General features: G+C 39.6%; 1 protein-coding gene across 18 annotated transcripts in view; it reads right to left on the bottom strand.

The window, feature by feature from the left end:
• Positions 1-17126, bottom strand: part of RBFOX2 (RNA binding fox-1 homolog 2) — a 289582-nt gene that overhangs the window by 216285 nt on the left and 56171 nt on the right. Inside the window, exon 1 of one of the 18 annotated variants that reach the window (XM_040234746.1) lies at positions 8140-10267. The exons of the other annotated variants lie outside the window; for them this stretch is intronic. Within the exon in view, the coding sequence (XP_040090680.1) occupies positions 8140-8181 (42 nt within the window). The 5' untranslated portion in view covers positions 8182-10267. Of the gene's footprint in view, positions 1-8139; positions 10268-17126 lie in introns of those variants that run through there. 18 annotated transcript variants of the gene reach the window in all.

Raw genomic sequence — 17126 nt, 5'->3', positions numbered from 1 at the left:
GAGTCGAGAATCCGAGCACATGCTAGGCAGAGGGTGCCTAAGTGCACAACCCTTCCCAGCCATGCCCCAGAAAGAAAACTTCCCCGACTAAGGCTCTCAAGAGCTTCCCCAGTAGACAACACTGCCACCACTGGCTGAAGCAGAGAAGCACACCCCTTGTGGCTCCACGGCAAGGAGGGCTGAATAGAGCCGATTTCCTCTGCGCATTACCACCATGCACCTGTAAGGGAAAAAGTGATTTTGCTTTGTATCCTCTCACTGCTATGAATCATGGCCATGAGTATATCTAGACACTGAATTCTATAAATCCTAGCAAATCACTGGAGCTGGGGTAGTCTTGGGGACCTCCTAATACAGCCTGTGACATGCCAAGTATTTTATTAAATGCAGAGGACACAAAGAGGAATGGGGCCTTTGCCCTCAAGGAATTTTACAGTCTATTTAAATTTCCCTTCTTTCACTTCTCTGATCTTCACTTCTCAGTCTGTTCACCACTTAAAATAGATTAGATACATTTCCTTGAGCTAAATCTCACTCTTGGTACTGAAATGATGCTAAATATTTAATAAGTCCATCAGGCAAAATCTGAGATACAAAGCTCTAATAAACTTGAAGGCCACACATATTTTCTTTTTACTTTCCCCATCATATTGTGTTCCTCATTAAAAATAAATTGACAAACCTTGTACACTACTGGTAGGAATATAAAATGGTGCAGCTGCTACAGAAAATTGTTTGGCAGTTCCTCAAAAAGTTAAACATAGAACTACCACATGGCCCAGCAATTCCACTCTTAGGTATATTCCCCAAAGAATTAAAAACAAGTACTCATGCAAGCACTTGTAAACACTATGCAAAAGAGCTGAAAGGTGGAAATAACATAAATGTCCATCAATGAACAAATAAATTATTGTATATACATACAAAGGAATATTATTTGGCTATAAAAAGGAATAAAGTGCTGAAATATGCTATAACATGAATGAACCTTGAAAATATGATGGTATATGAAAGAAGCCAGACACAAAAGGTCATGTATTATGCAATTCCATTTATATGAAATATCAAGAATAAGCAAATTTCTAGAGGCAGAAAGCAGATTGGTGGTTTTCAGAGACTGGAAGGAAGGGGAAAGTGATTGCTTAACAGGTGTGGGGTTGTTTTGGGGGTGATAAAAATGTTTGGAACTAGAAGGGGTGGTGGCTGCACCACACGTGAATGTACTAAAGAAAACCAAACTGTTTACTCTTAAAAGGTTAATTTACATGTTATATGAATCTCATCTCAAAAAGAATTTTTGCAAAGCAATACAGTATACAATATGGCAATAATGATGTTATTTGACTGGGTACTTGTAGCTTGAAAAAAAAATCAACAGTGACTACAATAGACATAGATTCAAAACAGTGCTGTATCTCCATATACACCCTATAAAACTATCTGAAAACTCAAGGCGGTTCTAAGATATGATAGAGTAGAGTATGTATACCTGACGCAGTAGAGTATGTATAAATTTTCCTTCAAAACCCATAGAAAATAAAATTATAACATTACTATACATTATAGTTATTATAACTATATTATTATAATTATGAAACAATATTATAATATTGTATATTACTTTGAATAGCATGCATGCATAAATAAAATCAATATTTTAAAGACATTTGCCTATTTCATCAACATCCCTAAAAATTTATATATTTTGGTAGGCTGGTCTTTTCAATGAACAAACAATTTAAAGACTTATATTCAGGGTTTCCTCATATTCAGGCATTTACAGCACATATATATAACTTTTTTTTCTCTTAAGTCTAGAAGGATGTATCCCAAAATGTTTAGTGATCATATGTCTTGGTGTTGAGGTAGGTTTACAGAGTGGTATATATATATTTTTCTTTTCCCTATCTATATTTTCTAATTTTTCAACAATGAATACATATTATTTTCACTCAAAACCATAAAAAAAAACAGGCCCTTTTATCTGAACCAATAGGTTCACTGATGGTGTCTCAGATGGTGAAGACTCTGCCTGCAATGCAAGAGATCCAAGTTTGATCCTTGGGGAGGGGAAGATCCCTGGAGAAAGGAATGGCAATCCACTCTAGTATTCTTGTCTGGAGAATACCATGGACAGAGAAGCCTGGTACGGTACAGTCCATGGAGTTACAAAGAGTCAGACATGACTGAGCAGCTAACACTTTGGAGGATTCTGTAAAAATTAAATGAGATAATACACATAAAGCCTTTAACACAGTATGCAGAATGTTATAAGTATGCAACAAACATTAGGTAAAATGGATATTATTAGGTTTCTGTTTTTGAAAAGATTCCTCAGGAAACATCTTTCATTACCTACAGCAAAAGCATTCACCTTAATCCAGGCCTGGGTCACCTGAGTCAAGCCTAAACAACTAACAGAGTCTCAGCTGGTCCAGCAGCCTTCATCCACCTCTTCCCAGTTTTCTCACCAGGGCCAGGGTTAATTCAACAAACACCACTCACAGCACTCCCATGCTAATGGCTCTCCACTGCTTACACGATCAAGTTCCAAAAACTCTAAAATCTGGTCTCACCTGTTCATTTCTTTCTTCTCCCTATTTATTCATTCCCTCAACAAACATTTACTGAGGGACATTCATGTGTCTGGTACTATGGTAGAAACAAAAAGACAAATAAGTTACTGATTCTTTTCTCGAGGAACTTGTAGTCTAGTGAGAGAGACAGGCATGTAAACAACCACAACATGAATCATGCAATAATATGTAAATATTAGGCCCAGAGGGAACAAGTGTACAAGGCTGACAATGGAGTGCAAAAAGCATGACGGAATCACAAAGAAGAGACATCACAGGAGGCAAGGTCTGGATGGGTTTGAAGATCTAAACTTTACTCAAATAACTTCATACCTAAGGGTGTTCTCCCATATCAACTCAACTCAAGTAAAATCGAGCAAAGTCCTCCTTGCCTTCACAGTGCAATTCCTATCTGGCTCAGAATACTTTCAAACTGAGTCAAGACCCATTCATGATTGATTTAAGAGATCTCAATCATTATTATAAAATCAAAAGTTAAAGCGGCAGTTCTCAAACTGTTTGGTCTTTGAATCTCTTTTCACTCTTAAAAATTACTAGAGATCTCAGAGAACTTTTGTTTATGGGAGTTAATAAAGATTAGTATTTGCCTATTAGAAACTAAAACTGCAGTTTTAAAACTATTTGTTAATTCATTTTAAAATACCAGTAATAAACCACTATGCTAACATGAAAGCTTTTACAAAAATTAACTATTTTGATACAGCCACTACGGAGAATAGTATGAAGATTCCTTAAAAAACTAGCAATAAACTAACATATGACCCAACTCAGCTGATAAAGAATCCATGTGCAATGTGGGAGACCTGGGTTCGATCCCAGGTTGGGAAGATCCCTTGGAGAATCACATGGACTACAGTCCACGCAGCTGAAAAGAGTCAGACATGACTGAGCAACTTTCACTTCACTTCACTTCATGACCCAACAAACCCACTCCTGGGCATTTAAACCCTGAGGAAACCATAACTGAAAAAGACACATTTACCCCAATATTACTGCAGCACTATTTACAATAGCTAGGATATGAAAGCAACCTAGATGTCTATCAACAGATGAATGGATAAAGAAGCTGTGGTACATATATACAGTGAAATAGTACTCAGCTATGAAAAGGAACACATTTGGTCAGTTCTAATGAGGTGAATGAACCTAGAGCCTATTATGCAGAGTGAAGTAAGTGAGAAAGAGAAAAACAAATGTCGTATATTAACACATATTTATGGAATCTAGAAAAGATGGTAGCAGGGCAGCAATGGTGACGCAGACTTAAAGAACAGACTTGCAGACACAGTTGGGGAAGGAGAGGGCAGGACAACATATACAATGTATACTGAAATATATACATTACCATATGGAAACTAGATAACCAGTGCTATGTGACGATCTACAGGGGAGGGAGGGAGGTCCGGGAGGGAGGGAGGTCCGGGAGGGAGGGGACATTTGTATACCTATGTCTGACTCAGGTAGATATATGGCAGAGACCAGTACAACAGTGCAAAGCAATTAAAATTAAATTTAAAGGACAGAAACATACCAAAAAATGTGGTGAGAACAGTGCCACTGCCATACATTTTTCTGCAGATATCCCTCACAGCCAACTTAATAGAAGATGGCTAAGATACGTGCTTCTGCTTTCAATCTGTTGTGATATTTTATTTTGATGAAACTATATGAAGGAAATTTGGCCTCCTACAGATATGTGTTTGTAAAAAGTAGGAGTACTTTCACATATCTATGGATATTCTTCCTTAATATAATATCAAAACTTGCAAGGTGACAGTTCCCTAAAAGTTAGTTGCAGTGTGGCAATGCATATCAGTGAATTTTTCATAAAATCCATTGGCCTGTCCTGTATTTTGAACAATTGTTTTACCTATCTTGATTATGTAACATCATGCATTGCTCATTTATAAATTACTGGTTCACTAAATTATAAAGATCTTCTCAATATTGACACATTTCATTATGTGTCATTAAGCAATGAAACTGGCTTTCCCCCCTTCTCCTTTAAGTGCAAGACTGTGGTGGTGAAAAAAAACATAATGACTACTAACCAGTACAGTTTGGCGCCGGTGCCTTGACTCACACTAGGATGACCCATCGTTGCTTATACATCAGTGCAAATGTCAACATAGTAGGAAAAGCACAGAACATCTTAATGTTATGGTGAGTTTTGACCTTGAAGACCTCCTAAAAGGTTCCGGTGCACCTTGCGAGGCAGGGGGTCGGGGCGTGGGGGTGCTGTCCACGGACCACACTTTTTAAGATGAGTATACTGGACTATAATAGAATTTTTAAACAGAAAGAATCAAGTATCTCATGTTTTAATAATCAGGGTAAGAATTATTCCATGAAACGTGTTTTGGTCACATATATACAGACCTAACTATACCAGCCTGTCATGTAAAATGGATCTCTTATCATGGGTCAAGGTCAAAATCCCATGGTCAAACAACTCTTATGTTGCGATATTCAGTTGAAACTGCTATTTCACTGAACTGAAGACTTAAAAAACAAAAACAAAACAAAAAAAACCCTCTAAATTAGCCTCAGTATAAAGGAAATATATACCAAAAGGATAACTCTGCAGCATTCCAAAATTCCTTTCAGACAGGCTAACATGTCAATCCTTTAGCCCAAAAGGTCAATACAAACATAATAAATTGTATTTTAACTGGCATACAATAGCTATTTCAATTTCACTTTTATAATCATTTCATCACTCACATTACTATTCAACATGATTCAGCTCTGTTGCTATTAGCTGAGTGACTTAGGGCAAATTACTCAACCTTGCTGATTTATTGTGCCTGTAGAGATGTTAAGATTAGGCATAATATAAACAAAGCACCGTGCCACCTTCTAGAGAAAAGCTGCTACAACAATTTTATTATCTACTTTGAGTTCAGAATCCTCCCTCACCTACGGCTGAGTGACAACAGGCCTGTCTGTTTCCTACTCTCACTGTTGCTTCCAATGCCTACTGTCTACAACTAACAATCCTCTGACCTAAACTCTCCCCCAGCTACTTCTGGTGTCCCCAGTGCAAGTCCCCAAACTTCCTCTCATCCTATAAATTTCCTGGTCCGAAAGAAGATAAGCTTATTACAATTCAAAGAGCTTCTGATAAATGCCATGTCAATGCTTTCTTGGAACTAGCCTAAAAGACTTCAAATGAAATCATCTGAATTTGTGGTGGGTTGTTTTTTTTTTTTTTTTAACAGCAATTTTTTAAAAAGAACACACAAACTTAAATTCCTAAAACATATGGTGAAATACTATGAATTCATGAAAGGGCTGTCTCTATCAGATCTCATCACACCTTAATTCTTGAACAAGCTCCACTCCATTATTTCATGGTCTACGTGTTACTTTCACGATCAGTTGAGAACACTGAGATTCAGAGAGGTTGAATGACTAGGTCAAGACCAAACAGCTAATAAGAGGCACAATTATAACTCTATTCTTTCCATTACTCGGTGACTTAGTCCAGAAAAGCGTTTATTTCCAGGCTAGGCAACAGGGAAGGGAAGTACAAGTTCAAACTGTCTTAGCCTGACTGTTTCTCTTCTACCAATGAGAGTAACAGAGATAATCCAATTTTTTTTGGGGGGGGGAAGGGACTTCCCAGGTGGCACAGTGGTAAAGAATCTACCTGCCAATGCAGGAGATACAAGAGACACAGGTTTGATCCTTGGGTTGGGAAGATCCCTTAAAGTAGGAAATACTAAACCACTCCAGTATTCTTGCCTGGAAAATTCCATCAACAGATGAGCCTGGTGGGCAACAGTCCATGGGTGACAAAGTAGAATATGACTGAGAAGAAGCATGAGCACAATCTGCCTTTTAACGTGAAGTTATCGCCCAGTTACCCTCATTGGTAGAAGAAAACCAGTGTTTCTTAAATTTTAACATGCATACAGGTCACTGCAGGGCATCCTGCTAAAAATGCAGATTCTGATTCAGTGGGTTTGGTAGGGTACCTGAGACTCTGCATTTCTGGTAAGATCTCAGGAAATGATGACAGACCTAATGCTGGGGGCTTACTCAAAGCAGATTAAACACAGTGGCTCTCAAACCTGGCTGCTCATCACTATCATCTGGGAATCACTGAACAATCACAGATTCCCAAGGCCCTCCCTCCTGGATGTTCAGTGGTGTCTGAAATCATCTACTTCATAATTTTGTAATTCAAAGAGATGTATAATTATTAATGACAACAGCCAAAGCAAGCACTGATTGAGCATATACTAAACGTTTAAGTGTTTTTCGTATTAGTGTACTTACCCTCAGCACCACACTGTAAGGTTGGTATTCATAGCACTACCATCCCTGTTTTAGACATAAGGAAACCAATGCACCACGAGACTGCTACCTGTCCAAGGTCAGTCACTGAGCAGGAGGACAGGGTGCAGACCTAAGCCCATCTGGCTCCTCAATCTGTGCCCTCAGACACACCACAGAACACTCTTCTTCCTCATATGCTTTCATCAATCATGCAGCCACTGCCAAACTATATAATCTAGGAGCTCTTGATCTGAAAATGAAAATGCCTTCAGAAACTAAACCTATGACTTTAAATATCCTTAACTGGGACAAAAGCTCATCATTTGAACACAGATTTGATTTTTTGACAACCCCAAATCAGGAAAAGCCAATTCAAAGAAAGCCAGTGTCTGATCAATCTAGGTATTCTTTTTAAATAAAAAATGCAGTGTCAGGCATTAAAAATGTTTTCCTCATCACTCATCTCTGAAGCTGATTCCAAAGGAGAGTTCTTTATGTTCTGCGCAGTGGTTATATCACCACAGTCAAAGTGGCTATTTTGAAGGACAATATTCACCTGGATGCAGAGATTCAGTTGTATGTGTTTTTTAGAATATTTGGCCCCTCAGACATTCCCAAAGAAACACATTTGCCCTTCAGCATCAGTCCAGACACGCACACGTATGTTCAGAATGACTGTCCTGAAGCATGCAGTTTTCTGCTGCAAAAGCAACGCTTTGATTTTCTTTCAGATTTTTAAAAAATAAAAACTGTGCTTTATTTATACACATCCATTTGCAGAAAAATAAATACAACAATCAAGCATTAATAATGAGGCACTGAACTGCATGCAGTACTATAAAAGGCATCCTACAAAGGCAACTATAGACCCGAAACAGGTGCACAAAGACCCTCACACACAAGGGGTAAAGGCACACACAAATACTTATAGATCCAAAACAGGTGCACAGATACCCTCACACACAAGGGTAAAGGCACACACAAATACTACAGGGAACAGAACTCTAAAAAGGTATTATATTTCTACATCTAGATTAGCTCCTTTGTTAAATGACTATATCCTTTCAACAAAGAAAATATTCTGCAAATTCAGAATGATTTACAGATTTTTAAAAAGCAGGCATTAATGCAGATCAGCACGATTCCACACAACCAACCTCTCTGCTTGAACTGGACTCCCCACACCTTAGTGAAGCCACAATTCCCTTGCACAAACTCCCATCCACCACCCCCCACGCACACCCAACTCCCCACCAACCTCACAGGGGTTCCTGGGCTGGTCCATGGAATCTGATGACATCACTCTCTCTTCCTTCCTGGAATTCTAAACCCTGCTGCTCTCCCCTTGCACACAGCTACCATCTCCATGGCAACCTCACCTCCTCCTGCTTCCCTATTGGCTTCATGGAGCAGGATACACAAAAAGGTTTTCCGTTCTCCCCTCACCACCCGCCCCCCAAAAATGATGCTTTCAACAGGAACCTGTGCTAAATTTAGCTACTTGGGATTCAGAGTCCTATGACTAAGAAAACAGAGAAACGTCCTCCTTCCCACATTCCACCCTCCTCCTTCCAACCCCACCCCAAAGTGGCTGCTTCACCTCATCCTCTCTGGCCCCCAACGCAAAGCAAGTAATGGTATCTGCTCAGCATTAAAAACATCTGGACCGTCCCACATATAAGGCTGGCACAGAGAAAATTCTCACGGCTTCCTCTTCTCGCAACAAGGGGGGGGGGGCGGAGGAAGAGCAAAAATAAAGGTACGCACTGGTCAAAAAACCAGTTAGGACATGTCACGGACTGAGTATCAGTCTTCTGCTGTTTCCTTCCATTCCAAGCCAAGGATCCGACACTCTGTGCCTAGAGGCAGAATTCCTAAGTCTCTAACCACTTACAAGACCAATTCTCTCCCTATTTGCTTGATATTATTTCCTCCAGCAGAGGGAAAACAGGAGGAAGAAAAGGGGAGAGAAATGAAGTTGAAAGACTGCACACTTCAGGGACCAAACATACTTAATCCTAGAACCACAAATCCTGGGTCAAATTTTCCATCCCAGAGACTGACCTGCTATGTAAACTGAAGCAAGTTCTGACATCCCTCACGTCAAAAGAAGCTCCCACACAGGGATGTTGTAAGAATTACTGACAAAATTAATGTAAAGTAGTTTAAGTCCCCAGGCCAAAGGGACTGAATAGAGTGTAAGCTGACATCTCAGTAGTAGTGAAATTCTTCTGGACATTAACGGAAATCAACTCTCCAAAAAGGAAGACCATGCCACCTTCTAAAAAATTATCCTTTCATAATCACAGATACAGCACAAAGTACACATAATTTCTTGAATCACAGAAAGCTCCCCCAAAGGTCTCTACTTCTAGTAAAATCCAGCTGATTTATAACTAGTTCTCAACTTCGGAGCTGGCCCTGCCCTTTCTTTGCCTAGTCCTAACTTTAACTTTGAAACTGCCACTCACTTTCCCTAAATGGCTCAATACGGACCAAGGTTTCATTTTCCAGTGCAGCTGCCCATTTCTAGGGAAATAACTTTTTCTCAGAGCCATATTTGATAGCTAAACGCTGAGTCAACCCAGTGGCCAGTCATATATGACTCTAAAGGACAAAGCATTAATTGTAACCAAATATAAGGCTCCAAGCAGGTCAGAGCCTTATAGTATGAAAGGGATTGGATTAAAATATGACACACCCAGAAAAACTGTGTTTTGGGTTTGCAGGGCAGAGACTCTGCTCCAGGGCACCAACTCTCCAGTGAAAAAACAGACATGAAAGGAAAATGATTTCATGCAATAAGAAACAGTCATTTGCCCCAAACAGAATTTAAACAATTTGGAACTTTCAGCAAAGTCCAAACGCCCCACTAGTTAACACACAGGCATCCAGAATAAGCTTCACAACTGCTATAGAAGACAGCAAAGGACATAGTATTTGCTAATAAACAACAAAACTCACATGGGGAGGCGGATAAGGAAAGGAGGAGACAGAGGAGGAACACAGCGTGATATGTCCATCTCTGAGATTTCTGCTTCCTTATCTCACTCCACGTGGACTCCGTGGACTCCATAACAAACTATTCCCTGTGTGATACCACTGGTCAGATGGTTCCACAGGCTAAACATGATGAACCCTCTTCTAACAATTCTCCTTAATACTCTTAAAAACAAACAGAAGGTCACTTACTTTACTTCACAATGGGAAGACTGAAGCACAGTTTCCAAGACTGCCATCCAATCAACTACGGAGCTTGACTTACATTATCTATCACCATGAAATCTATCAACAGTGGCCTGGACTAAGCTGACTGCTGCAAATAAAACTATTTATGTGGCTCAGACAGTAAATGAGGGAGACCCAGGTTCGATCCCTGGATTGGGAAGATCCCCTGGAGAAGGAAATGGCAACCCACTCCAGTACTCTTGCCTGAAAAATCCCTTGGATGGAGGAGCCTAGTAGGCTATAGTCCATGGGGTCACAAAGAGTCAGACACGACTGAGCGACTTCACTTTCATTCAAACACCCATTAAAGTGCACTTATCATATGCCAGAAGTTTTATATGACTGCTATTAACTCTCAAAAATAAATAAAAAACTATAAGTTGCATATATTCTTACCTCTCTTAGCACACAGAGAAACAACAATTCCAGAGATGTCAATGTGACCATGATTATAAAACTCGGTATTTAATTTTTTTAAAAGCCAAGATTCTAATCCAGATCTGTTTGAACTTACAACTTGTGTCTTTTCTGCTTAGCCTCCCATTTATAGACAGTTGGGGGTGGAAAGAAATAGTCAGAAATCACTATGTATCTGTGTTTTCTTATATCATCAATAAAATACAGGCTGTTAAAATCAAGGTCAAAGTCACACTTTTTAGGTAACACTAACAACAGACTGGTTCCAAATAGGAAAAGGAGTATGTCAAGGCTGTATATTGTCACCCTGCTTATTCAACTTATATGCAGAGTACATCATGAGAGACGCTGGGCTGGAAGAAGCACAAGCTGGAATCAAGATTGCCGGGAGAAATATCAATAACCTCAGATATGCAGATGACACCACCCTTATGGCAGAAAGTGAAGAGGAACTAAAAAATTAAAAAAAAAATAAAAAAATAAAAAGCCTCTTGATGAAAGTGAAAGAGGAGAGTGAAAAAGTTGGCTTAAAGCTCAACATTCAGAAAACGAAGATCATGGCATCTGGTCCCATCACTTCATGGGAAATATTGATGCGGAAACAGTGGAAACAGTGTCAGACTTTATTTTTCCGGGCTCCAAAATCACTGCAGATGGTGACTGCAGCCATGAAATTAAAAGACGCTTACTCCTTGGAAGGAAAGTATGACCAACCTAGATAGCATATTCAAAGGCAGAGACATTACTTTGCCAACAAAGGTCTGTCTAGTCAAGGCTATGGTTTTTCCAGTGGTCACTTATGGATGTGAGAGTTGGACTGTGAAGAAAGCTGAGTGCCAGAGAATTGAGTCTTTTGAACTGTGGTCCTGGAGAAGACTCTTGAGTGTCCTCTCTAAATCAGTCTATTCTAAAGGAGATCAGTCCTGGGTGTTCTTTGGGAGGAATGATGCTAAAGCTGAAACTCCAATACTTTGGCCACCTCATGCGAAGAGTTGACTCATTGGAAAAGACCCTGATGCTGGGAGAGACTGGGGGCAGGAGGAGAAGGGGACAACAGAGGATGAGATGGCTGTATGGCATCACCGACTCGATGGACGTGAGTTTGAGTGAACTCCGGGAGTTGGTGATAGACAGGGAGGCCTGGCGTGCTGCAATTCATGGGGTTGCAGAGTCGGACACAACTGAACGACTGAACTGAACTGAACTGAACAGTTTTAAACCCTGAGCAGGCACTCCATACTTATTCATTTCTTAATCTAATCCTATTAGTCTAAACTTCTGGACAAATGGCAACGATTCTACTCAGATCTTTTAAAATTAAAATTGGCTTGAGAAATTACATGCTGAAGTGAAATGATAAAACTTCAGATAACATATTCTGGAATTTAACTTTATAATATTCGAGATGAACAAAATTATCACTGGCTAATGCCTACACTGGCCCAATTATAACATCCTGATGCCGACACAGTCTCATCTGCTGGTTTTAATCTGTAAACCCTGTGCAGTCAAGATCTATACATTAGATTTATGATTTCTAAATTCTGCATATAGAACCAGAACATTTCGAAGTGTTTCTCCAGGGATTCCACTAAAATTGTATCAGCTGTTAAAGGACAATGCTAAAGAGGCCAAGGTTACATGTCTGATACCCATGTGAACCAGTTAGCATCACTCTCTCCTCCTGTCACAATATGGCCTCTGCTGTAAATACACACTCCTGGGTCTACTGAAAAATTAACACAAAGTATCACTACTTCCGAAAAAAGTTAAAATGTATCTAACAGTATCAAATACTATCAGTTCAGTTCAGTTGCTGAGTCGACTCTTTGCAACCCTATGAATCGCAGCACGCCAGGCCTCCCTGTCCATCTGCAACTCCCAGAGTTCACTCAAACTAACATTCATCGAGTCGGTGATGCCATCCAGCCATCTCATCCTCGGTCGTCCCCTTCTCCTCCTGCCCCCAATCCCTCCCAGGATCAGAGTCTTTTCCAATGAGTCAACTCTTCGCATGAAGTGGCCAAAGCACTGGAGTTTCAGCTTTAGCACTTCTAATCTGCAGAAAACAGCTATCGTCTTTCAAAAAATATGTCCAATCATTCATCCTTTCAATACTTATTGAACCTCTACCACAGGTCAATAAATCTTAAAAGGCTAGTACTAGAAGACAAATAAACAGTTATGTGTGGTATGTGACATGGTAGAGACGAATATGTATGGTAAAGTGAGAGGACACGAGAGACACGGGGACCTCTAGCAAGCACCATGGGAAAGGAATTTCAGGAGTTCCCTGAGATAGGTAAGGGCCTTCCAGGGAGAGAGAATGAATCTTTACAATGGTATGGTCAGAAAACAAGATGGAAAACTTAGGAGGACTTTCAAGTATTTAACTAAGGCCAGACTGAGAGTTGAAGGAGATGACCTGTTGGGAGAAGTCAATGCAACAGGATTTTCTACCCCAACCAGGTTAGGTTTTCCTAAAGTGCCTTATTTTGAGTTAACTTCCAGAGTAAAGGAGGGAATTTTTTTAATATCATGTGAAGAGTTCCTATCTTTTTAGCTGCCACGATAAAGGTCAATAGAACGCCTCTCCACAGCAAAAGAAACCACCAACAAAATGATAAGGCAACCTACCATATAGAAGAGATTTGCAAATTATGTATCTGACAATATATAATATCAGATGAGGTTAATAACCAAAACACATAGAGAACCATATCAGGTGGGGTTAAAATCCAAAATATATAAATAACCCATACAACTCAATAGCAAAACCACAAACAATCTGATTATAAAATGAGAAGGGGATCTAAATGGACATTTTTCCAACGAAAACCTACAGATGGCCAAAAGGTACACAAAAAGCTGCTCAACATTCACAGATCATCAGGGAAATGTAAGTCAAAACCTCAGTGAAGTATCATCTCACACCTGCTAGGATGGGTATTATCAGAAAGACAAATTACAAGTGTTGGCAAGGATGTGGAGATAAGGGACCCTTTGTACACTGCTGGTGGGAATGCTAACTGTTGCACGCAGTATGGAAAACAGTATGGAGGTTCTCAAACAATTAAAAATAGGACTACCATATGATCCAGTAATTCCATGTCTGGGTATTTATCCGAAAGAAACAAAAGCACTGCACTAATTCTAAAAGATCCACATGCCCAAGTTCACTGGAGCATTATTTACAAAAGCCAAGACATGGAGACAACTCAAGTATCCACTGATGGACGAATGAATGAAGAAAATGTGGTGTATAAATATACACAATAGAATATTATTCAGCTATAAAAAGAAGGAAATTTTGATGTTGCAACAACAAAGATGAATCTTGAGGGCATGAGGATGAGTGAAAAACTTCACACAGAGAAAGATGAACACTCTAAGATCTCACTTACATGAGCAATCTTAAACAAACAAAACAAAAATATATCCTAACAGAACAGACTGGTGGTTAGGGTGAGAGATGGGTGAAGATGGTCAAAAGGTACAAACTTCCACTTATAAAATAAATAAGAAATGTGGATGTAAACAGCATGATGACTACAGTCAATAATACTGTACTATATATCTGAAAGTTGTTAAGAGAGTATAGATCTCAAAAATTCTTATCACAAGAAAAAAATTTTGCGTGGTGATGTATGTTAACCAGCCATATTATAGTGATCATTTGCTATGTATACATATTTCAATGTTATATTTCAATTACATCTTAATTTTTTAAAAAGAATAAAGGTTAAAAGGAGGTGCATTCTTCTGAAAATGAAGCCTTTAGTGACTGAGAACATTTCATGAAGAGATTCTTCTGTTTGTAGAGCAAATTCCCAATTTGCTGTTCTGTGAGGCAGAGTGAAAGTTTCCTTATTCCTTGCAGAGAACTGGTTTAAAACAGTGATCAGCGGAGTTGGTTCATCATTTGAAACTCGGTGGGTTGACTATTTGACAAGCATATTTACATTAATAAAAGAAGCATCTTCATGTCCATACAACATCTCTAATACATAAACACATAAATGCATGTGGGTACCCACAACGTAAGCATCCCAGGTGGCACAGTGGTAAAGAATTCACCTGCCAATGCAGGAGACTCAAGAGACATGGGTTCAATCCCTAGGTCGAGAAGATCCCCTGGAGGAGGGCATGGCACCCCACTCCAGTATTCTTGCCTGGAAAATCCCATGGACAGAGGAGCCTGGTGGGATACTAAGAATTGGATACAACTGAGCGACTGAACATACACACAAGCTGCCAATTTTAATAGGCAAAGGAGTAGTGTATGTATGAGAGACCCTGATGCTGAGGAAGACTGAAGGCAGGAGGAAAAGGGTTGACAACAGAGAATGAGATGGTTGGATGGCATCACCAACTCAATGCACATGAGTTTGAGCAAATCCAGGGAGATGGTGAAGGACAGGGAAGCCTGGTGTGTTGCAGTCCATGGGGCTGCAAACAGTTTACACAACTTAGCAACTGAACAACAACAATGTATGAGAGAGAAAAAGCCGTCTAAAGGCTAAAACAATCACAGGTCAAAAGTGGAATCTAATTTTTAAGCAAACTTTTTACTGAAGTGACTATATATATAGAAATGGGGAAAAAAAATCAGAAGTACACAACTCAGTGAATTTCCACGAAGTGAACCCACGCATGTAAACAAGTTTCTAGGTTAAAAAAAAACAAACAAAGAACACTATCAGCACCCTGATACATTCTATACAGTCAGCAAAAACAAGACTGGGAGCTGACTGTGGCTCAGATCATGAACTCCTTATTGCCAAATTCAGACTTAAATTGAAGAAAGTAGGGAAAATCACTAGAGCATTCAGGTATGACCTAAATCAAATCCCTTACAATTATACAGTGGAAGTGAGAAATAGATTCAAGGGATTAGATCTGATAGACAGAGTGCCTGATGAACTATGGACGGAGGTTCGTGACATTGTACAGGAGACAGGGATCAAGATCATCCCCAAGAAAAAGAAATGCAAAAAAGCAAAATGGCTGTCTCAGAAGGCCTTACAAATAGCTGTGAAAAGAAGAGAAGTGAAAAGCAAAGGAGAAAAGGAAAGATATACCCATTTGAACAGAGTTCCAAAGAATAGCAAAGAGAGACAAGAAAGCCTTCCTCAGTGATCAATGCAAAGAAACAGAGGAAAACAACAGAATGGGAAAGACTAGAGATCTCTTCAAGAAAATTAGAGATACCAAGAGAACATTTCATGCAAACATGGAATCGATATAGGACAGAAATGGTATGGCCCTAAGAGAAGCAAAAGATATTAAGAAAAGGTGGCAAGAATACACAGAAGAACCGTACAAAAAAGATATTCACAATCCAGATAATCATGATGGTGTGATTACTCATCTACCAACAGAAATCCTGGAATGCGAAGTCAAGTAGGGCCTTAGGAAGCATAGTTAGCGGAGGTGATGGAATTCCAGTTGAAATCAAATCCTGAAAGATGATGCTGTGATAGTGCTGCACTCAATATGTCAGCAAATTTGGAAAGCTCAGCAGTGGCCACTGGACTGGAAAAGGTCAGTTTTCATTCCAATCCCAAAGAAAAGCGATGCCAAAGAATGTTCAAACTACCGCACAATTGCACTCATCTCACATGCTAGTAAAGTAATGCTCAAAATTCTCCAAGCCAGGCTTCAACAGTACATGAACTGTGAACTTCCAGATGTTCAAGCTGGTTTTAGAGAAAAGGCAGAGGAACCAGAGATCAAATTGCCAACATCCGCTGGATCATCAAAAAAGCAAAAGAGTTCCAGAAAAACATCTACTTCTACTTTACTGACTATGCCAAAGCCTTTGACTGTGTGGATCACAAGAAACTGGAAAATTCTGAAAGAGATGGGAATACCAAACCACCTGACCTGCCTCTTGAGAAATCTGTATGCAGGCGAAGAAGCAACAGTTAGAACTGGACATGGAACAACAGACTGGTTCCAAATAGGGAAAGGAGTACTTCAAAGCTGTATATTGTCACCCTACTTATTTAACTTACATGCAGAGTACATCATGAGAAATGCTGAGCTGGAAGAAGCACAAGCTGGAATCAAGATTGCCAGGAGAAATATCAATAATCTCAGATATGCAGATGACAGCACCTTTATGGCAGAAAGCAAAGAACTAAAGAGCCTCTTGATGAAAGTGAAAGAAGAGAGTGAAAAAACTGGCTTAAAGCTCAACATTCAGAAAACGAAGATTATGGCATCTGGTCCCATCACTTCATGGCAAATAGATGGGGAAACAGTGGAAACAGTGACAGACTTCATTTTTGAGGCTCCAAAATCACTGCAGATGGTGACTGCAGCCATGAAATTAAAAGACGCTTACTCCTTGGAAGAAAAGTGATGACCAACCTAGACAGCATATTAAAAAGCAGAGACATTACTTTGTCAGCAAAGGTCCATCTAGTCAAGCCTATGGTTTTTCCAGCAGTCATGTATGGATGTGAGAGTTGGACTGTGAAGAAAGCTGAGTGCCAAAGAATTGATGCTTTTGAACTGTGGTGTTGGAGAAGCTCTTGAGAGTCCCTTGGACTGCAAGGAGATTAAACCAGTGCATCCTAAAGGAAATCAGTCCTG

The sequence above is a fragment of the Oryx dammah genome, unplaced genomic scaffold (genome assembly GCF_014754425.2).
Source record: "Oryx dammah isolate SB20612 unplaced genomic scaffold, SCBI_Odam_1.1 HiC_scaffold_29, whole genome shotgun sequence".
Classification (NCBI taxonomy): Eukaryota; Metazoa; Chordata; class Mammalia; order Artiodactyla; family Bovidae; genus Oryx; species Oryx dammah.
This window is presented reverse-complemented; position numbering and strand designations above follow the sequence as displayed.